Raw genomic sequence first — 20,904 nt, 5'->3', positions numbered from 1 at the left:
ATTTTTCATTCACTTATACCTATTTGAACGTATATGAGAAGCACCGTACGACTGATTAATTGAATTAATTGCAAAAATTAATGTAATTAAGTGTATGTAGTTTTAAAACTAAAAAACACGCTGGAATGATACACTGCATAGACTCGGTTCAGGCTATGAACAACCACGCTGCCGAAGTGCGGTTTGTCAGATGGCAAATATTGTCGAACATAATTTTTTTGAAAGAAACAGTTTTTTGAAGATGTTTTCTTTCACCGTTTCAATTAGTGATGGTATGGACCGACCCCGACTTTTCGATTAGTAGTTTCGAATTTGAGGTTCTCACTTCTGAGCCATCACTACATTTATAGGTATATACGTAAACAAACTCATCATCATCATCATCAGCCCATATATGTTCCCAATGCTTGGACACAGACCGCCTATGAGGGTTCAGGTCATAATCCACCACGTGGCCGTAGCCACGTAGCCAAGTGCGGATCAGCAGATGAATGATGATGATGGTAAAAAAATTATACGTACTTATCCGGAATCGCCAGGATTCAAATATCATATAATAATCCTGATAATCCTAATCAGGATACCTAGATAAATCTATGAAGTTTTTATCCTTAATAAGTTTACAAAGTTTGATTTAAATCTGTTCGTGTAAATTAGTCAAATCGAAAAGGAATCAGAGACTATATATATAAACTATATATATATAGATATAAACATACAGCTGATGCTAATAAGATCGTGTTAAACATTTGATGTAGGTTTATTAATCTATAAAGAAAGTGTAGATAATACTACCAATAGATATCCCAGCAACAACGTTCAGCCGGCGACGATTGTCCTGGTCCACCCAGTCAATGTTCGGGTACCAACTCTTGAGCGTTGCAAACTCCGTCCGCTGCCAACGGAAGAAACTCATTCTACTAATAGTGTCGGTCCTCTCTGGGGGAAACGTGGTCGTCGCCAGATCCCAGAAGCCGTGCACGGGACTTAGAAATAGGATAACTCTGAAACATGCCTTTATATCGTATTCGACCTTTCTTGGATATTTTATTAAACTAAAGGTTAGTTAAAAACTTACAACCTGGTGACTCACCGGCTCGTTTTCCCGCTATTATGATGTATAAAAAATAACTAGAATGATCGTTTTCTAAAAATATTGTCAGTTTTTTTATGCAATGTTATTAACTCATAAAAGGGTAAGATTACTGTAAATATTCGATATTTCTATAAAGGTAAATATTAGTAAAATAGATCGTACTTCATGTCTTAGTTAACAATTGAGCCAAGCAAAATTGGTAGATATATGTAATTCGACTATCCCAATCAGAATAATTATTACATAAGCTAGGTAATACTATAACCTTATTCATATTAAAAAACAATTATACCGCCAAGCGAATGTGACTCGGATTCGGAAGAGAACCATAGTCGTTATAAGGAACTTCGCAACGTTCCTGCGCCAAAAACTAAGAATCCTTTTTTTCCAACGTCCCAAAAATCATAAAATAATACCGTTAAAAATGTAAAACTTACAGTATCATGATACTCCACTGAACGAAACACAAAATCCTAAATTCGTAGTCTATATTATGATTTTAAGATGACACTACACTTCACGCGTGTTAACCACACCACGTTTTTTCCTTAATGCTACAAAGAAAATAGAGATATTGTGGATTGACACTAATAAACATTGTTGTTCTATTGTTTTGATATATTATAATAAACAAGATTGGAATTCATAACTAACTCGCATTTTAGTATACACTTAATAAATACAAACAAATCAATATAACGATATCTTCGATTCCGCTAACGAAAAAAAAAATTGCTGGCTATTTATTAAAAGTTAAACTAGGTGATTAAAAGGCCAAATGGTGGATGTATTTTGACGAATTATTGTCTTCTTTTCATTATCATAATCTAAATCATGAGTAACCAACACACACACACATCCTTACAAACTTTCGCATTTATAATATTAGTAGGATAGGATTATATAATTAGGATAGGATTATAAAGCTGAAGAGTTTGTTTGTTCGAACGCGCTAATATCAGGAAATACTGGTCCGTTTTGAACATTCTTTCAGTTTTAGATAGCCATATATTTATCAATGAAGGCTTTAGGCTATATATGTACCACGGGCGAAGTCGGGGCGGACCGCTAGTTTAATATAACTAGTAAAACTTATAATGTATGGTACCATTGAGTATCGAACCCAAAACTAATCTTGATAGTTTCAGCACTTATTATAATAACCCTTTTAGCTACTGAAATAGGATTGTACAGATTAGATTTGAAATAACAAGCTTAAGTCTCACAATGAGTACAAAAGGCTGACTTCAGGCGTCCTTGAATATCACCTACGTTCGACCGCTAGACCTATCGCACCTGATTTCATTTATTTAAGTAAGAAGTATCAAAATATATATTTTACACATTTGGTTCATGTAGATTAGAATAAAGGTAAATTATGTTTATCTTATTAAAATATACTTTCTAGTTGGTTGCTACTGTTTGCACTTAGTACTCTATTTTATAAATATTATGTTAATAAAAATACATCATCCTGGACATAGAAGAAAACAAAATACAGCATTGTAAGAAGTTTTTTCTTCAATCATTTCATATCTGAATTAAGAGCAGATATTCATATAAACAGCGTCACTCACAGATTGAATTTATTTACAGCTGACTTTTTCATCAGGCGTTTGGCAATTGCTTTTATATAATAGTATTACAACGAATTTGATTCTTCTATCAAATTTAAGAATGAAGAAAATATATAATTGTATTGTGTACAAGAAGCGTTTGTAGGACTTAGGTCGGGGCAATGTATTCTTTCATTACGTATTTTTCCCTTTAAGTACACCTGAGATACTTTCAACGAAACGACGTCAAGGGAAAAATTGGATTTTACGATAAATACACAGAAGAGTTACGGTACACTTAGTATGGAAATCCTTGTTCCATCCATCCATCCATTAAATGATAGTCTAAATAAATTAAAAATTCTTAATATTTTAATTTTTTTTCCTATCTCTTTAACTTATATTCAATTAGTGTTACTTTTTATTTTTCCCTCCCCTTACTCTCTTTTCTCTCTCGTTGGATTGAATGAAGTATGATAATATTGTGTAAGATGTTTTTCCAGTCTAGCTGTGAAACACGTTTTTTGCACATTCTACAAAATGTTTCATTGACAGAAACTCGCCATGCACACACATGCACTATTTTCTATCCATCTAAAGTCTCTCTGACAGATTTTATACTTAAGATGCTTTTACTTTGGCTTCCTAAACATGCCATTTATATTTCAGGACAACTGAATTATAGATAAATATTTACACGTTTCGTTTCTATTACTTTCTATTCCTTGTCATAATATTTATTATTTCTTTTGTGTTTCAGGACAAATGATCTACATGGATAACTGGCGCATGATGATGTACTTAGGTACTCCTGTGATGCCTGACCTAGCTGCGCTCGTTTCTACTGGACTGTATATTAACGATCTCTCTATGCATGATTTTAGCAGGTTTGTAAAAAAAGTTTTTGTTGTATATTAATTAGCTGTTTTTAATTCTTATATCAAGAACCACTAGGCAATTCTACGACTGCTATAGATAACAATAACAGTAACATCAAATAGTTTCCTAGCATACCAAGGTCTCATAAAATTCCAGAGATCTCATGTTAGCCGGAACGCAACAGTCCGTAGAGCTCAAATTAGCACTGGACCAGGAGCAGCAGAAAAGCAAGAAGTTAGAAGAATCTATGAGGAAATTGGACGAAGAAATGAAGAGGACGGATGAGTTGCTCTATCAGATGATACCGAAGCAAGTTGCTGATAGGTTGCGAAATGGAGAAAATCCTATTGACACTTGTGAGGTATAACTTTTTCTATAACATCGTTATGGTACATTTAGCTACTAGGGTGATACATAAAAAGTACCTATATATGTAAATCATTATAATCTCATAATAGTATAATCGATAAGTTTATCAAGTAAGGTATAAACAATTTAAAATGCCTTATGAACTTTTTTTTTCAAATATAAATTGTTTGATACTCAAAAAACTCCTTCACAGATGTTCGATAGTGTTTCCATACTCTTCTCCGACGTGGTCACATTCACAGAGATATGTTCACGAATCACACCAATGGAGGTTGTGTCGATGCTCAACGCTATGTATTCGATATTTGATACTCTGACAGAGAGGAACAGAGTCTATAAGGTGAGTGTAATAAATGAACTCAAACATTTCTTTTTTGCGAATATATCTGTCATAAATGGCAATGTATATATATATTACTGTCAAATACATTACTAAAAAAACATATTATTATGACTATTTCAATATTTTATACATTTTGAATAAGCAAAACACATGACTAGAAGTAGTCCTATTCATAATTTAATAGAACATTAAGATACGAGAAATCGCGTAAATAATGATAAATCTTCAGGTGGAAACGATAGGAGACGCTTACATGGTAGTGTCAGGAGCTCCAGAGAAAGAAGACAATCACGCTGAAAAAGTTTGCGATATGGCCCTCGATATGGTAGACGCTATCACAGACTTGAAGGATCCTAGCACAGGTAATGTTAATTGAAGTGTAGTTAGAATTCAGATAGTAAATATATTGTACAATTAACTAAACTTAATCATACATATAATGTGGTAGTCGAGCACGCTTCAGCACGAATTGGCAGCTCGCACCGGGGATGTACCTCGCCCCCACAGAGGACCGGCGTGAAATAGCATACGCCTGTGTTTCGATCGGTGTGTGGGGGAGCCGGAGGCCCATATCCTTTTCCTCACCCTTCCCAGTCCTTTCCTTTATTCCTCTCGTCAATCCTTTCATAATCCCTTTCCAATAGTCTGCAATCGACCCACGCCTCTCTAAATGTTCAATGGTGGTGGTAGCGCTTACCATCAGGCGACCCACCAGCTCCATTACCGACGATGATAAAAAAAAAAAAAACAAAACAAAGCAGTGAACTATTTTAAACTGTCATCCTTGAGCCCAGAGTTATCTTGATATTAAGCCCGTGGTGACGATTTTTTTCTACCACATTCCAGGATCCCACTTATCAATCCGGGTGGGGGTACACTCCGGCGCCGTGGTGGCCGGCATAGTAGGACTCAAAATGCCCCGCTACTGCCTCTTTGGTGACTCAGTGAACACCGCGTCCCGAATGGAGTCCACTTCAGAGGCAATGAGGATACACATCTCGCAGACCACTCGTGAACTGCTTTCACCATCTTACAAAGTCACTGAGAGAGGCGAGATACAAGTTAAGGGGAAAGGTATGTTGTGTAAGTGGGCTTTAGTATTTTGTTTTTTTTTTTTGTATTGTTTTATTTTTAGAGTGTAGTTGTGTGTGATGTTTGTTTCGTTTGTGTAATTGCACTTTTCTTTAGTTTACTGTATTAGATGCTATTATAGTTCTTTTATAAGCTCTGGCAATTTCTTGTTTAGTATTTTTATGTAAGCGCAGGGTATATATTTTCCATTATAAATGTTTATGAATATTCATTTTATAAATGGACTTTTGTGACATATTTGCTAATTAAATATCTTTCAAAAACCATTAAATACGCAGGTGCAATGAAAACGTACTGGCTCGAAGGGCGCGAATCCCGGCCGTCGCTCACCAAGGTAATATCGCCCCAAATACAACCAGGACAAGAGTTAGAATGGGAGCGAGCAGCCGACGTGCGGGACAGCATCGCCGAACATTCCGCGCAACAACTCAACAATAAAGAAAATTTACAACTGAAAGAGTCTTTGACTTACCTCGCAGCCAATTCTGCGCCCAATTCCCTTGTTAATAGCGCCGGGAATCTCATGAAGCAGCCGCCAACGGTGACGTCACCGGCGGAAGAGAGACGCATGTATTCGCCCGTCACTTTCCAAGATGTTGCCAGGCGGAGTATAGCTAATTCGCCGAATAGAACGGAAAAGGATAAAGGTAAGAATTAAAAGTGATTGATGGAGTATTTATTTTAAATGTGTTATATTAAAACTTGGGAATATCACACGTTTCGTAAATACTTGAAAGACTGATTAGTAGATTAAACGAAACTCGTCTTTGTTACAAATTCTTCTCGAATTTCGAAATTTTCTCTTCACATTTAGTGGAATACACACATACAAATATACAATTTCCCCATAAATTCGGACTTAAAAAGCAACTGATCGATGTTTGTTACACAGGAGATAAACAAATTTCTTCTACAATATTATACAGTAACTTTAAATTGAGATAAGCTTTACTCTATTTATAAAATTTACATTAACTGTGCTACTTATATATTAAAAAAATTCATAAGATGGGTACAAATTTTTCAGAATTTCGTCCGTTTCCCGAATCAAGATCCACGTCAGCAAGTATGGGCGGAGTGTGGACAGACGCTGAGTCGTTGGACCCGCAACGAACTTTAGATAGCTTAAATTCTTCGTTCTGGTAATTTTTTTAGGATTCATTCGGATAGGAATTAAAATATCGTTCGACCATTTAAAGCGATTGCTCGACCACTTATACGATAATAACATTTTTAAGATTTCTGTTAAAATACTATTAATACTTATACTTTGTACTTAAATAAAAATAATTTTTTTCCTACGGTACTTGGTTAATGTATGAAACAAATTGAATCTATTTTTAACTCAATATATATAAATTATATTTTTTGTTAACATAATAGTGTTTGATAGGATTTTTTGTTATTTGGTCCCAAGAACTGGAGCGGTCTTTCCCCCCAGGAACTTCGCTGACCCTTTTCGTAGAAAATAGTTATTTGGTATACTACTACTACGACTACTACATACTACTTGACTATAAAAAATTGCTAGAATTATTTATGCTATTGTAATATACTCTTGGGTATTTGTTATCCTAAAGTTTATGGGGGTCGCGAATAAATTCTAAGAATTATCCGCGTCCCTGTAATTAGATTTTTTTCAAGAGCATAGTGTGGTATTCTTTCCCCGCAGGCAATCCAGGTTGTTGTTGGTGGTTGAGATTTTCCCACTAAAAAGGGTAATAAATTATATGTAAAGAAATTAAAAATTGTACGCTTACCCTTTACGACGTGTTTTTTTTTTAAGTTATCTTTCTTGTACAATCTTATTGAAGAATTAAATACATAAATAAAAAAGAAATAATGATAAAAGCACGATAACTCTCAAGTTACAGTTCGACGTCCCCTTGCAGAGTCGGCACCGCGCCGCCGCTCAAGCAGCGAGACAACAGCTTCTTTACTGAAAATATTGTGAGTTCTCCTTCTCTTACTGCTACAAATAATGATATCTATGTACCTTATATTTATATTTATATGATTTAGATTTTTTGGAGTCGATATGTCGTGGTGAGAGCTTAAATATTAATAGAGATACAGCGTTTCAGCGTCTTATTTTTTTAGTAAAATTTTTATTTATAATGCGTAGTAAAAAGCAACATTTGTCGCTCTCTAGTTTAGATTCACTAACGACAATATAAGCCCTGTGAAATATAAACGGAATCTTTCAGTCAGTTTTAAATAATGTGAAAAACATCGTTATTTGTAGTAGACTATTTTCGTGAGCTTTTTTTTATTATTAATTAAGCATATAATTAATAATGGCTTAAGCCATTTATGTGCTAGAAGTAGTATAACTTTTTTTTCTTAATTTATATAGATTAACTAGCTGTGCCCCGCGGTTTCACCCGCGTAAGTCCGTATCCCGTAGGAATATCGGAATAAAAAGTTGCCTATATGTTATTCCAGTTATCCAGCTGTCTACGTACCAAATTTCATTGCAATTGGTTCAGTAGTTTTTACGTGAAAGAGTAACAAACATCCATACATCCATACTTACAAACTTTCGCATTTATAATATTAATAGGATATGTTTGATATTCCTATACAGCGCAGCATCCCTCTATCACCACCGAACTCAGCGCCAATTGTTAACGACACACCCTACACCAACACGCAAGTGCAGACATCGGTCACACACGAGAGAACGGCGTCACACAGTGGAGATGAAATAGGTAGGTATGAAATGTTTGTTTGCAGAAGGTCAGAAAAGGCGCGAAAGCACAATTTATCTTTAGAAATTTTGAAAGAATAGAAAAAATTTGATCACGAGGCAGGATTCGAACCTGCGTTTCTTGCCTAACCGTAGCAACGCCTAGCCTCTCGGCCACCCGTGAAAGAATTTATCTTGTAAAGATATGGTGTTGAAATGTTATTATTATAAAAAGATGTACGTATGTTCTCAAATGGTGTTTTAAAAATATATACATCCACATTTCTTTTGCAGTCGTTTGAAACATTTTTTTAGTTCGCTGTTATTTTAAATGAAAAATTTAATTTTGCATAACCAAAAGGGTTTATAATCGTGTAACTCAACCTCATTTAATGCTTCATCATAACCATTCCATAAACCCTTCTCTTAAAAAAAGACGTTATAAAGCTGTATTTGTTCTAGAGACAGATACGGAGTACCAAGACGCACACGCGGAGTTGAGCCACATTTGCCCGGTCACAGAGAACATTGAGCCAATTCTCCCGAAACAGGGCAAAGTTGGCCGTTTTCGGGCTCGCATCGCCCCCGGACACAACAAAATGTGCTCCAATTCTAAACTTTCCAAAGAATCCATTAAGGATAAACCACAAACTCCACCAACGAACGTTCAACCGCACGGCCATCACCATTCGAAGAATGTTAATCATCACCAATGTTGCGGCGCTTTTGGAAACCCTCATGTTAGACATAAATCCAGTAATGCTAGTTGTCATTTAATTTAGAAATACGATTTTAACACATACACACACAAACAATATTAAATAAGAAGAAAACAAATATAATTTTAACAAGGGAACCATTCCCAATATTTCAAGTATAAACCCACCATTGAATATCAAAATACACTATATATACAATCTATAAATGTCTCTAGTTTGGTAAAAAGTAAAATTTTCGTGAGAAACAGCGACGTAATTAACACATGAATCTTCGTTTACATTCTGAAAATCAAATTGAAGTCAGTCGTAAATAAATTAAAGTCAATTCAATTTAATAATTTCATATTATCAATTAATTCATATCATAAATTTTTCAAATTTGGGACGAGCCAAATACATGCACAAAGGATTTTCGCTACATCAGTGAAATGAAATTAAATGCAATTCGTATTATAAGTAATAATAAGATACATAAGAGACCTACGTTAGTAAGTTAACGTATAACAAAAACGGTAAGTAGAAATTATCTATCATTTAAATGTCTTTTAATGTATTACTGCTTTCAAAATGATCGTTGTATGAAATATCAAGGTAAATAATTGATTTTGATACACATTTTTTCATAGTTTCCATTTGAAGCGGTTTTAGATGGAAAAAAGCGGTTTTTACTACTTAATAAAATAAAATTATATACATATTATAATTTTAAATATACAAATAATATATTAAATAATCCTCAATTAAGGTTTTAACAGTGATCGAACAATAATACTAGTATACAAAAAAATTTAAATAAGCTACAACATTTTTTTTTACGGTTTTTGTACAAATATTTTTTTATTTATTTCTGTATGGAGGAATTTTACTTATATAAACGTTTTTCATATTAACTGATTTATCGAGTTAATATTAATAAGTAGATTAATTATGATAATTTAATAATTAGAAAGATTTATTATAAAGACACCATGGATGTGATTGTATTCGACACGGCCTAAAAGGTTCGAATGTTTATGATAAATATTTAATATACTGTAGAAAAGTAATTTATGTTTTTAGTGTGTTGCACAAATTAATGAATAAAAACATCAATATGTGTTTAGTGTTTGTTATACAATAACAAACATCAAGATTGTTAGTTGATAATTTTTAAATGTTATCGATATTTATTGCTACTCTTATAAATTAATCAATTTACGGAGTGCTTAAATTATTTTTATTGAATAGAACATTGTATTTTAATGTGTTATCAGTTATGATTTTATACAATCTACGCTTATTTATCAATATTACTCATAATTGAAGAACAGTGCAATCCCAAAGAATTGTTCCAAAGAACAAATTTTTTTTTATATTTTATGCATAAATTAACTATTTATAAAATTGTTAGTTTCTTAAAGGGAGCTTTACAAAATGACAATAGAAAATATTTAAGTACAAGACATTACATGATTCAATGACCAAAATGTGCGATTTAGCATGTTGTTGATTCTTATTTTGAGAGTTAAAGGAGATTATAGACGTAGATGACATTGAAGATAGAATAAAGAAAGTGTTATTAATTTACTATTTTATAATAACTACATATTTTTATAAAACTATATAGTATTGTTTTATCTGTGCTATAACATATTATAATTTACAACCATCGGTTTAACTTTTTTTTTACATTGATGACATGACGTTTACAGTCACGTAACAGGCTCTTTTAGGAATTGAAATTTTTAGTAATAAGCACCTAATTATTTTAAAAAATATTTACGTTGCGTACCATTTAGAACTAATTAGTATTTTTTTGTATTTCTTATTTGAGATTCTGTATTTTTATTATAAATTTAGTAGTAAGGTATAATTGTAAATAGATCTTTCGCATCACTTGTTCGCTGTAAAAAATGGATGTTGTGAGTCAATTAAACACATTTCTAGTCGTTTTGAGATTAATATTGTATGTACTTAATTCGTTAATTAATGTTTTTACAGTTTTATAGATGTTGTAAGTGAAATTTTGCTTCCATCGAAAAAAATATGAAACGCTTATGCGCTGTCACATGCATATAAGAGTATCATAGTAATGATTTATTTATTTACCACCATCATTTATACATATATGACTCTGATATATAGGAATGTAATCATAGATTATATCCCATTTTTAAAAAAAACACACATAATTTCTCGAAAGGGTAGAGCATTCTTATTTTCTGTTGCGTTGTTAAAATAATTGTCTGTCAGCTTTAAGACTATTTGTAAATAAAATGTATTTGTTGCCATACACATATGTGCAAATAAAACATATAAAATTATTATGTTTATTTTATTTAAAAGCTCACAATACAATGTTGTTTAAAAAACTAACCCCGTCTTAATTTCTATAGCCTACATTGACTCTACAAACTACTACTACTACCTACTACTCTGACAAAAAGTTACATTATTTCATTACTAAATATCCTATTCAAATGATAAAATATTATATATCTACTTAATATGGTTTCGTATTCTAAGAATAAATTACGATTTACAATAATAAAACATACCAGTGCATAGCAATATAATAACTCATTATTCAAAACTCAATTCAGTGCCCTTCAAGTGTTGTTCAGCCCAATCATCGAATCTTCGAGAAAGGTCGTCAGACATGAAGTTCTTCCAGTCACCTATTTCGCCTTTTCTTATAAATCTCAAATCAGTTTGCTCCAAGTAACTTTTCCCGAAGGACTTCTCGAGAATTCCCTCTAAATTGACCGCTCGGTTTTGCTTCATGTTTTGGAAAGATAAATGATCGCAAAGTTTATCGACCTGTTCGTCTGACATTGCCTTGTTGAGAAATTTCGCTGTCTTTCGAACCACCATGGGCAAGTCGCGTTTCATTTCTTCGAACTTGATGAACAGTATATTTGGGTCGTGGCGCCTCTTCCAAAACCCTGCGAATTGAAGAATTGGAAATATCTATTATAATTAAATTGGACATACGGGTATATTAATACCTCTGAGTGACGAGGAAAGTATGTTTATGCGAGTAATTTCATAGATTCTTTAATATAGCGAAGAAATACATAACTAAGTATCTTAAAATTTAACCGAGTGGAACGGCTCGCCTCACATTAAAGATAACATATGCAGGCAGAACTAAACTCCTTACTACTTTCCTATTTCGCATATCCATAATTTTCGTCTCCACCTACTGCCAATTTTTCATAGCTGATGGAGAGGTCCGAGAGGTTAGAAGTATATCTATATAGGATAAGTAGATGGTAATTATGTTCCTGAGGAAAAGCACAGCTGGCACTGTGACACGAGATTTTTATGTATGTAGAAATAAAAGTAATATACATACATACCTAGTATATGATTCCAAACTGGTCCAAAAGGCGCGCGGTCTCTCATGAACAAGTCGCAAAAGTCTTCGAAGCTGCCCTTCAGACCGTGCACCAGGGTACAGTAATGGTAGTAAGATACGACCATGTCTTTTGGATTACGAGACGTGTATATTACCTGTTGAGTGAAAAATTCTAAACATATCTATTTTAATATATGTAGCTATGTAGTATCTATTTAGCTATCTGCGTGTCCCTAAAACAAGTGAGTGAATTTTAGCCTAGAAACTATTTATTTAATATATTAATATTATATTTAGTGTACTAAGTTCACAGAGAAACAAAATTATTAATCGCAACGCACCGAAAATTATTGTTTCCTGTTTACTTGAGTTTGAACCAAAGTTATTCGGCGTTTAAAATTTTTAGTTGGTTATTACGCTTCAAATAATAACAATACATATGTGTGATGTTATAAATAATTTGAAGGTATAGTAGAGTTAATCATATCGAGTGTCAATAGGTATCACAATCAGAAATTAAAAAAAATATTACCTTCGGTTTAGCAGATCCATCTTCTTTCACGATATCAATAGGTAGCAGGTCCCAGGGTAGGTGACTGCGGATGTAACGCGGATGCGGAAGGCGATACTTCACGAGGTCCACGGAGGTGCCTTTGACAGATTCGTCGTGCCACTCCGCGTGACCATCTACCATGATACAGCTGAGTTCTACCAGGGGACATCGGATCTGTGAAGGTGCCAATAAATTCTATTCGGCTGCACCAACTTACAATTTTTTAGCCGTGCAGTAAGATAGGTTCTAGAAAAATGATTGGTAACCTATCGAATAACTATATTTTACTAGTCTACGTATTATACATGTTTGTTTGAACGCACTAATCACAGGAAATAGGTATTGGACTTATTTCGAAAACTTTTCACCTTTCTGTACGTAATCTCTGGGGCTAAAGCTATAATTTGTATCCCGGTCGAAGCCAGGGCGGATTGATAACATAACATATAGGAGCGCATGTGTGAAGGTTGAAAATAATTTTATATCAATACTAGCTGCACCCGACAAACGCTGCTCTGCCTTACTCTTATCATTTAGGGGTAAGAAAAATAGATGTTGGCCGATTCTCATCTTCAAATTTCATGAATTTCATCAAAATCGGTAAAGCCGTTTCGGAGGAGTATGGCAACGAAAACTGTGACACGAGAATTTTATATTTAAGATAGAAAATTACCTTGAACGAAATAAAGTAGTAAAAGCTGGCGATATGCAATATCATTTAAACATTTAAGGGTTGTTTGAAGAATTGCAAGCCGAAGTAAGCAGTAATGAGAAAAAAGGAAAATTTAAATTGGAGCTTCCCTGTTTTATCTTCCCTTCACGCGTATTTATTTATTTTGCAAAACCAAGTAATTTCGTAACAAAACGATAATAGATTTTCACTTCAAATTTTCTTTCCTATGCCTAAAAATAAATCCAATCTAAATAGTACATAAAACTCACCTGCTGTATTGATTTCGCACCCTCATAGTCCAAATCGTGACCAATCAACCAAACCATTTCTTGTGCCCAAGTAGAACCTATAAGAAATCGAGTAGAGTCATTTTACATACATTAATTATTAGAAAAATGTGTTTTTACTTCAATTGGCCTAGCAAGTTGAATTATTTCTTATTACATCAATTATCTGCCCGTAAAAATCTGTCTATCCATTTCAGTGATTAGCCAGAAAAGATAAACAGAGAGACAATTGTAAAAAAATGTTTTTTAGTACAGATACCATGTACATGTCTAATGACCAATTTAATTCATTAGTATAGACAATACATGTTACGTTTGCGTATACAGGCTCATTGACTATATTTTAATTATCTCGTAGTTCAGTACAAGCGCATTTAATGATAGTGAAAGTATTATTTATTACTTAACTCATCTGCTTTATTGCGAGTGAAAACACATTGACTATAAGGATTATTTTGTTAACGCAGGAACATATATTATTCCTACTGTAAGAAATTGTAAAAGGAAAATTTTCTTTGAAGCAAATTTTGTTTCAAAGATTGAAATAAATTACCAGTTCGAGGGTAAGAACACATCCAGACATCGCTTTCCAGAACCTCCATGTCCAAAATATCCTGGCCTATCGTCATATAATCCGCAGGCAATATAACTCGACCAGGATTTATCTCTACCATACAGTCCTTCTTATCAAACATGTTATCCAACATAGCTCCAGTCTCCTCGTCCAATTTCGAAAACGACAAATTCGGTTTCGTTCTCATTTTGAATGTTCACAGATAAAAAATCAATTACATTGAAACTTTTTGCTAATATCAGCAAGACGTGTGCTGGCTGGGTCTTAGGGAAATGTAATGATCGCGTGCGACGGTATAGCGTTATGGATTTTCCTAACTCTCTCTATTCAGGCTTGTTCACATTCCTTTTTCAATAGATCTATTTAATGTTTTAATTTTTTTAATATTTATATGCCAGTCGCTATATATATGTATATATATTTAGTATCGTACTTCATCGGTTTCATTATTCATTGTTTGTGTAAATAAAGTCTAGATAAAAAGTATTTTTTTTATTTTCTGTAGCGCCTTATAAACATTTCAAATCCTATCCTTTCAAAGTCATTCAATAAGTGAGCTGGGAATGCAACACTTTAGCATAATTTTAGCTCAATTATCGGCACTCCTTGACTTTTCGACATTTTGACCGTCATTTATAAATTGCGTCTCGGTCTAGGATTTTGTTTGTAGGTATACTTAAGGGCCTAGGTAGGTACAGTGTAGGTGCTTCTCAAATTATTGGATTAAGATAACAACGACAGCATTGCAGACTTAAAAATTTGTTCTAGCCAACGTTTTCACGTGTGAGCAGCTTACCTACCTCTGCACGTAGATTTGCAATTATCATTCAATTAAGTCTGAAATACAGAATTATGGTAGGTACTTAATTAGAAATACTTTCTAACACAAATTAAAACATCGTATTTAATGTAACAAATTGTTTTATTTCAATAACAACCACCGTTCTGTATACAGCCCGACTATCTTCCGTATTCCTGTTCGACCACTTTCTGTTTCTTGCCATTCACCCATTTGCAAGGTGCAGTCGAGCGCAACAGCTTTGTTACAAGTAGCTCAATAATTCACCTTAATGCGTAAGAGTACTGTAATAGAGTACTATAGTAAGATACTATACACACAATATTGATACATATTTAAATGACCATGCCTAAAGCCTTGATGACTTGCCTTTTAAACTCTAAAATGTAGGTACGTTATTTAATGATTTACCTAATGTAGAAAACTAAAAGTGATATATATAGAGACATAATTTCACAATAATAGCAGTCAAAGTATCTAAATAGCTTGCACATTAAGTATTTCTTCGAACCCTGACGGTTCCGTAATTTTGAGGATATTTTAAATTTAAAAACACTAACGAAAAATTGCATTTATTTATGGTACACTATGAATTATTATAATAGTCTTTACTAATTAAAAAAAAAAACGGAATTAATAAATGGGATCCGTAAAAATTCTCCGCTCTACAATTCATACGAGTCTGGTTGGTACCTATAATATCATATAAAGTGCACTTACAGCAACGCTTTACTGACTATTAATTAGAGGTATTTTTATCATCCTTTACCGTTACCTACATTAACCATAAATTAAAAAAGTGCGTTCAAGCACCAAGAAACGCATAGGTAAGCATATTAGGTATCTAGCTATTTTGTAAAATCAATAATTCTGACAAATCACCCAAAATCATACTCTCGTTCAAATTTCATAAACTATGATTTCTGCAAAGTAGATCGTAAAGTTATCCAATGCATTTTTCCAGAGTGAACTGTCATAATAACATATTTTCCCGCTTTTACGCAGGCGCATTAAGTTACTTGGCGCTTGGCAGTCGAAACTCGAAACATTTTTTACTTTTGACATAACAAAGCACCGTCGTATCGCGGTCGGTATCCCTTTTCCCATTTCCCGACTCCCGTAGTTACGAACAACAAACATTATAAACGAATCAGATAATAATTTAAATATGACTAAAGTAGCAAACGTAAATTCTAGTTTTGCTTACGAGATATTAATGTATCTTAATTCGTTTTATTTAGGCATGTTTTTCGTTTGCGAAGTGGCAATGGGAATTTTGAAAGCCATAAATGTTTCTTACCCAGAAAATGCATTATTGACTGAAGCGGGTATTTTTTGTGCACTGTGCCTAGTGGAAGTGCTTCGTATATTTCTAGGAAGACGAGGAAATCTCGCTAGCAAAAGTAAGTTTTGTGAAATATATCGACTCGTCGCATGATAATAATTTCATTAATGAAAATGTGTATTTAATTTGCAGAGATTCCTGTGTTTTTATCGGTGATACTAACGATACCATCGGCCGTTGGTGTATGTTATTTTTTAATATATCAGACGTATATTTTAAGGCTCGAATATATTTGGTGTGCTGTAATGTTGATATTTCATGCACTTGAACTGGCATTCGCTATTCTTTTTATTTTTACTGTATGCAAGAATCATCAATATGACTAGAATAGGTTTAAAAGTACCTCCTTGCCAAAGAAATATTAGACAACTTGCCTAAATTATTATTGGTTTCAAATATTTTTATGAAACTAGAAGTTTCTACGATAAAACCAATTATGAACAACTGCCTGGCATTGTTTATTATAATTTTAGCGAGTCTAACCTTTGTAGGAGAGTACTTTTAGACCTTGGCAAATATAAATTACCCTTCATCTATGAACTGTCTTGTAGTATAGAATAAAAAATATTGTCAAAATATACTAGGTATAGAAAATAAATATACAAATTTAACTAGTTTTTAAATTGTAAGGACTTATAGATTTTTATTGTAATAGCATAAAAAGTTACAGGAGTATACTGTAGTAAAATGTGCTAATCATCATGGACATCCACTGTAAATATTATCATCAAGAATCGTGTTAATGTAATATCATATTATTGTAAATACTAAATAGTACTAATGCATTTAACAGAAAATAGAAATAAACAGTCAATCCTTAAATATGTATTTTATTAAACTAACTCTACACTACAAAATATACATTTATTCTTCTGTTGGTGGGTTCAAATGATCGGGTAATGGCTGGCATTCCACTTTAGTGACTTTCAAAGCACACCCTTCTGGTAAGTTTCTTTCAATGTATTCCAAATAAGTGTCACATGTCGATCCTGTTAATCTTTGTAAGTGAATAAACCTAAAGTAAGTCCGTATTTCATATTGTACTCTGTGCTTTTTATAAATATGAACGCATCTGAGCAATGTGTGCCTCTCTTTCTCTGCTTTACGTAGTGTCCAACTGTAATAACAATAATATAGGTATTTATATAAAGTTTATTCAATAATTGGGTTACTTTGATTTACTTTCTATAAATATAAATACTCTAAAGAAATATACAAGTTCTTGAACTATAAATAATTATTTTCTGGATAATATCTAGTCAGATAAAATATACCTTTTAGTAACTTCAATGCCTAAATGTGAGGCAGCAGCAATACAGAACCAAGAGTAACTTAACAGCACAGCGGGGTCAATGCCTCTCATCTCTAATTCAACGCGTTTATACAATTTGTCTAATTCCTCGGTACTTGGCGGCACCATTTCGAGTGGTTTTATTGGATTTGTTGTGACTGAACATAATGGTCTTGCAGCAGAGTAATTTGCTATAAAAGCACTTCGAATGGCCGGTGATGTTCGCCATAATTGCTGAAAAGTAAGACTTATTATTATAAAATAAACAATACAATAAATATTTAAGAGGTTATGTAAACATACCTTTACAAAATTCATCTTATAAAAGTTATATGATAGATATTAGATTTTTAAAAAGGATTTATTACGCTGTCTTGTATCTAATTACCTATCATTACTTATGTTCTTATTTTAATCCTAATAAATGGAAAATCGGGAAACTTAACAGGGATGAGCCAATAAATTGACACTGATTTGATTTTGGTCTTTTTGACAACCCAGAAGTCAATGTCAAAAAAGAATGGTTAAATTTAAAAGAGCGTTCAAGATTTTTAGACCTATTTTTCAATGCAAATGACATTGAAAGGTACCTGCTATAATTAATACAATAATTTAAAATCACTAAATGTGGATGTAGTATCTGTATTCTATAAATTTTAGCAATTCATACTTTATCTATAGCTCAATTGCATGTTATTATAGATAATTGGACTGTAAATACTGACACAGATAATATAATTTTAAACATACCGTGGTGAATTATTCTTTGGTTGTGACTATACAGTATACACCAAAGAGTAGTATAATAATACGGGGTATTACACTATATTGGTGACAGTTGACATAACAATGTTCTTGGAAATTGAAAAAACAAACAATAATAAATAGTAAAGAAATTTGATTAAACATTTAACAATCGAGAGGTTATTCTACGAAAGAAAAAGTGCAAAACTCAATTGCGATCGCTGTATTTGTTGTAATAAAAGAGTTGTAATTTTTTTTAATATCGAATTCTAACTCTGATTACTGTCGATGTGAAAATGGTCGGATATCTAATGCTCATGAAGTTATTACATTGCAAACGCAACCGGCGACGCCGAAATAATCAAGAATATTCAGAAGTGAAACAAGAATTTAAAGATAATTTACAATTAAAGAGAGAAAACCTCAACGAAACCCAAACATGCAGGATATGTTTGAAGGATGGCGATATATCTATTTTCGGGAATAGTGATACTACAGATATTTCAGAAGATGTTCGTACATTTGCTGACATAGAAATTAGCCAGGATGATCCATATCCTAAGTTCCTTTGCCAGTCATGCCATTCTCTTTTGCAAGGAGCACTACTCTTCCGAAAAACAGCTCAAATATCAGACGAAACTTTACGCCGGCCGCCTTCAATTCACTCTAATAACGACGAAAATATGGCTATGGATAATTATTATGAGTCTGAAATAAAAGATATTAAAGAATCAAGTGATTATCACTGCAAAAGATGTGATATATCATTTAATACATTTCAAGAGTATAGTGAGCACAGATTGTCCCAGGAACACGAAAATATGCGTCAAGTGTGCCCCATATGCAACAATAGTTATACAGCAATATACTTCAAGAAGCATTTAGCACTTCATAAATTGGACACTCCGTACATGTGTGACATATGCGGAAAGCAATTTGTTATTCAGGGGCAGTTTACGAGGCACAGAGTGACGCATTTCTATAATCTTCCCTTTAAATGTTCATTGTGTCCATACAGAGGCAGGTTCAGTGAGTCGTTAAAGATGCATATGAGAACTCACACTGGTGAAAAGCCTTACCAATGCTCACAATGTCCTTCTAGATTTGTGAACAAAAGTAATTTAAATAAGCACATGTTAATTCACAAAGGAGACCGTAATTTCAAATGTGAATCATGTGGTAGGGGATTCTATACGAAACACGACTTGGATTTACATTTCAAAGTGGATCACACAGGGATTAAGGACCATATTTGTAATATATGTGGTAAAGCATTTGGATATCGTAAACAAATGATGAAACATCAGCTTAAAGTACACAAGAGACAAAAATTGAGGAGTGGGAGAATGCCTTTATATTTGCAAGTGGATTCTAAACTTCAGCAAAAATGTTAGATGTTAATATTGTAATTCAATGGGGATATGATATTAAAATGATGGAACATTCATTCATCATGAACATTCTTAGAAGTAGAATACAACAAATGACTGAATATACTAAATGCTTTGATTATAGAATATATTAATAATGTTGTGTTTGATTTTATTTACTTTGGTTTGCCATAATGAATGTGTGGAATTATACAACATATTTTTTGTATTGTGTTTATTGAATTCCCTTAAACTTATTACTAAATACATTGGCTTGAACCTTATTATGTTACCATTAAAACCAGTTTTTCATGATAACTAGTTCTAACTAGGAAAACGCACTGTATCGGAAAAACGGGTTTAACCTGAAGTATGAGTTACAACCATTTAAAAAAACTGTTTAAAATATTTTAAAATGTGTACATTTAAATTATAAAAAGGGGAATTAGAATACACTCTTAACCCTAATATTGATTTTCTTCAGGCTATAAAATGAATTAAACCTTTTTCGTTCACTTTTACTTATTAAAAAAAAAAATTTACAAGAATGAAATTGGAACATCAATTATGCCAACTAAAAGTCAATGTTAGAAAACTAACCAAAAATTCAAGTTCAAATCTAATTAATGGCAAACGAAGCTGAAGAAACTGTGCGTAAACTATCAGCGCATAAAGGCGTTGTAGGCGTAGTTGTCGTAAACGGAGAAGGCATACCCATAAAGACAACTTTGGACAACCACGTGTCAGTGCAATACGCCGGTTTGCTGGGTTCTCTAGTTGACAAAGCGAAGTCGGTTGTACGGGATCTCGATCCTACAAACGACCTGACCTTCTTAAGAATACGGAGCAAGAAAAGTGAAGTAATGGTGGCTCCTGATAAAGAGTTTATTCTGATAGTTGTTCAAAACCCGGTCGAATGACGAAGGCTTTTGCCCTTAAGGCTCGTTTTGATCTATTTCTCTGTTATGTATTATTTATTCTTAACTTAGAAGATTCATTTCTGTTTCTTTTATATTATTATGTGAATTTAATTTTAATTGTAAATTAAATAGATATGTAAAATTGTACATGAATTTAATTTTAATTGTAAATTAAATAGATATGTAAAATTGTACAATCATCATTTGATTTTTTTTTCACTGATAAATCGCACAATAACGTAAGATGTTTCGAAAAAGAAACAAC

General features: G+C 32.9%; 6 protein-coding genes across 6 annotated transcripts in view; 4 read left to right on the top strand and 2 right to left on the bottom strand.

The window, feature by feature from the left end:
- The window catches only part of LOC119837826 (soluble guanylate cyclase 88E), a 20,057-nt gene extending 11,234 nt beyond the window's left edge, over window positions 1-8,823 (top strand). The window contains exons 6-15 of the mRNA XM_038363599.1: window positions 3,413-3,539; window positions 3,688-3,892; window positions 4,094-4,240; window positions 4,473-4,605; window positions 5,090-5,317; window positions 5,614-5,982; window positions 6,363-6,477; window positions 7,204-7,285; window positions 7,923-8,046; window positions 8,487-8,823. Of these exons, the coding sequence (XP_038219527.1) occupies window positions 3,413-3,539; window positions 3,688-3,892; window positions 4,094-4,240; window positions 4,473-4,605; window positions 5,090-5,317; window positions 5,614-5,982; window positions 6,363-6,477; window positions 7,204-7,285; window positions 7,923-8,046; window positions 8,487-8,806 (1,850 nt within the window). The 3' untranslated portion in view covers window positions 8,807-8,823. The remainder of the gene's footprint in view (window positions 1-3,412; window positions 3,540-3,687; window positions 3,893-4,093; window positions 4,241-4,472; window positions 4,606-5,089; window positions 5,318-5,613; window positions 5,983-6,362; window positions 6,478-7,203; window positions 7,286-7,922; window positions 8,047-8,486) is intronic.
- Window positions 8,824-11,229: 2,406 nt separating this feature from the next.
- On the bottom strand, window positions 11,230-14,471 carry LOC119837791 (luciferin sulfotransferase). Its single transcript, XM_038363548.1, has 5 exons — window positions 14,150-14,471; window positions 13,579-13,655; window positions 12,616-12,810; window positions 12,085-12,238; window positions 11,230-11,667 (listed from the first exon to the last, which is right to left on the bottom strand). The coding sequence occupies exons 1-5, from the start codon at window positions 14,355-14,357 to the stop codon at window positions 11,306-11,308; spliced, it is 996 nt and encodes a 331-aa protein (XP_038219476.1). The 5' UTR covers window positions 14,358-14,471; the 3' UTR covers window positions 11,230-11,305.
- A 1,563-nt stretch (window positions 14,472-16,034) lies between these two features.
- LOC119837856 (transmembrane protein 216-like) lies at window positions 16,035-16,959 on the top strand. Its single transcript, XM_038363633.1, has 2 exons — window positions 16,035-16,372; window positions 16,447-16,959. The coding sequence occupies exons 1-2, from the start codon at window positions 16,138-16,140 to the stop codon at window positions 16,638-16,640; spliced, it is 429 nt and encodes a 142-aa protein (XP_038219561.1). The 5' UTR covers window positions 16,035-16,137; the 3' UTR covers window positions 16,641-16,959.
- A 161-nt stretch (window positions 16,960-17,120) lies between these two features.
- On the bottom strand, window positions 17,121-18,093 carry LOC119837799 (28S ribosomal protein S10, mitochondrial). Its single transcript, XM_038363560.1, has 3 exons — window positions 17,909-18,093; window positions 17,589-17,839; window positions 17,121-17,431 (listed from the first exon to the last, which is right to left on the bottom strand). Exons 1-3 carry the CDS (start codon window positions 17,921-17,923, stop codon window positions 17,179-17,181), a joined length of 519 nt encoding a protein of 172 aa, XP_038219488.1. The 5' UTR covers window positions 17,924-18,093; the 3' UTR covers window positions 17,121-17,178.
- A 487-nt stretch (window positions 18,094-18,580) lies between these two features.
- LOC119837942 (gastrula zinc finger protein XlCGF17.1-like) lies at window positions 18,581-19,946 on the top strand. The gene has a single exon (XM_038363736.1). It carries the CDS (start codon window positions 18,646-18,648, stop codon window positions 19,741-19,743), a length of 1,098 nt encoding a protein of 365 aa, XP_038219664.1. The 5' UTR covers window positions 18,581-18,645; the 3' UTR covers window positions 19,744-19,946.
- Window positions 19,947-20,073: 127 nt separating this feature from the next.
- LOC119837943 (dynein light chain roadblock-type 2-like) lies at window positions 20,074-20,731 on the top strand. The gene has a single exon (XM_038363737.1). It carries the CDS (start codon window positions 20,346-20,348, stop codon window positions 20,637-20,639), a length of 294 nt encoding a protein of 97 aa, XP_038219665.1. The 5' UTR covers window positions 20,074-20,345; the 3' UTR covers window positions 20,640-20,731.
- The last annotated feature ends 173 nt before the right edge of the window (window positions 20,732-20,904 follow it).

This window comes from Zerene cesonia, chromosome 29, assembly GCF_012273895.1.
Source record: "Zerene cesonia ecotype Mississippi chromosome 29, Zerene_cesonia_1.1, whole genome shotgun sequence".
Classification (NCBI taxonomy): Eukaryota; Metazoa; Arthropoda; class Insecta; order Lepidoptera; family Pieridae; genus Zerene; species Zerene cesonia.
This window is presented reverse-complemented; position numbering and strand designations above follow the sequence as displayed.

Excerpts from the sequence above, each read along its gene's own strand:
- LOC119837942 (XM_038363736.1), top strand. The coding sequence starts at position 18,646 with ATGGTCGGATATCTAATGCTCATGAAGTTATTACATTGCAAACGCAAC.
- LOC119837799 (XM_038363560.1), bottom strand. Across the intron at positions 17,432-17,588 it reads GGCATTGAAGTTACTAAAAG|TTGGACACTACGTAAAGCAG; the intron begins GTATATTTTATC and ends TTGTTATTACAG.
- LOC119837856 (XM_038363633.1), top strand. The coding sequence starts at position 16,138 with ATGACTAAAGTAGCAAACGTAAATTCTAGTTTTGCTTACGAGATATTA. Across the intron at positions 16,373-16,446 it reads AGGAAATCTCGCTAGCAAAA|AGATTCCTGTGTTTTTATCG; the intron begins GTAAGTTTTGTG and ends TTTAATTTGCAG.
- LOC119837791 (XM_038363548.1), bottom strand. The coding sequence starts at position 14,357 with ATGAGAACGAAACCGAATTTGTCGTTTTCGAAATTGGACGAGGAGACT. Across the intron at positions 13,656-14,149 it reads GTGTTCTTACCCTCGAACTG|GTTCTACTTGGGCACAAGAA; the intron begins GTAATTTATTTC and ends GATTTCTTATAG. Across the intron at positions 11,668-12,084 it reads AGTTTGGAATCATATACTAG|GGTTTTGGAAGAGGCGCCAC; the intron begins GTATGTATGTAT and ends TTCAATTCGCAG.
- LOC119837943 (XM_038363737.1), top strand. The coding sequence starts at position 20,346 with ATGGCAAACGAAGCTGAAGAAACTGTGCGTAAACTATCAGCGCATAAA.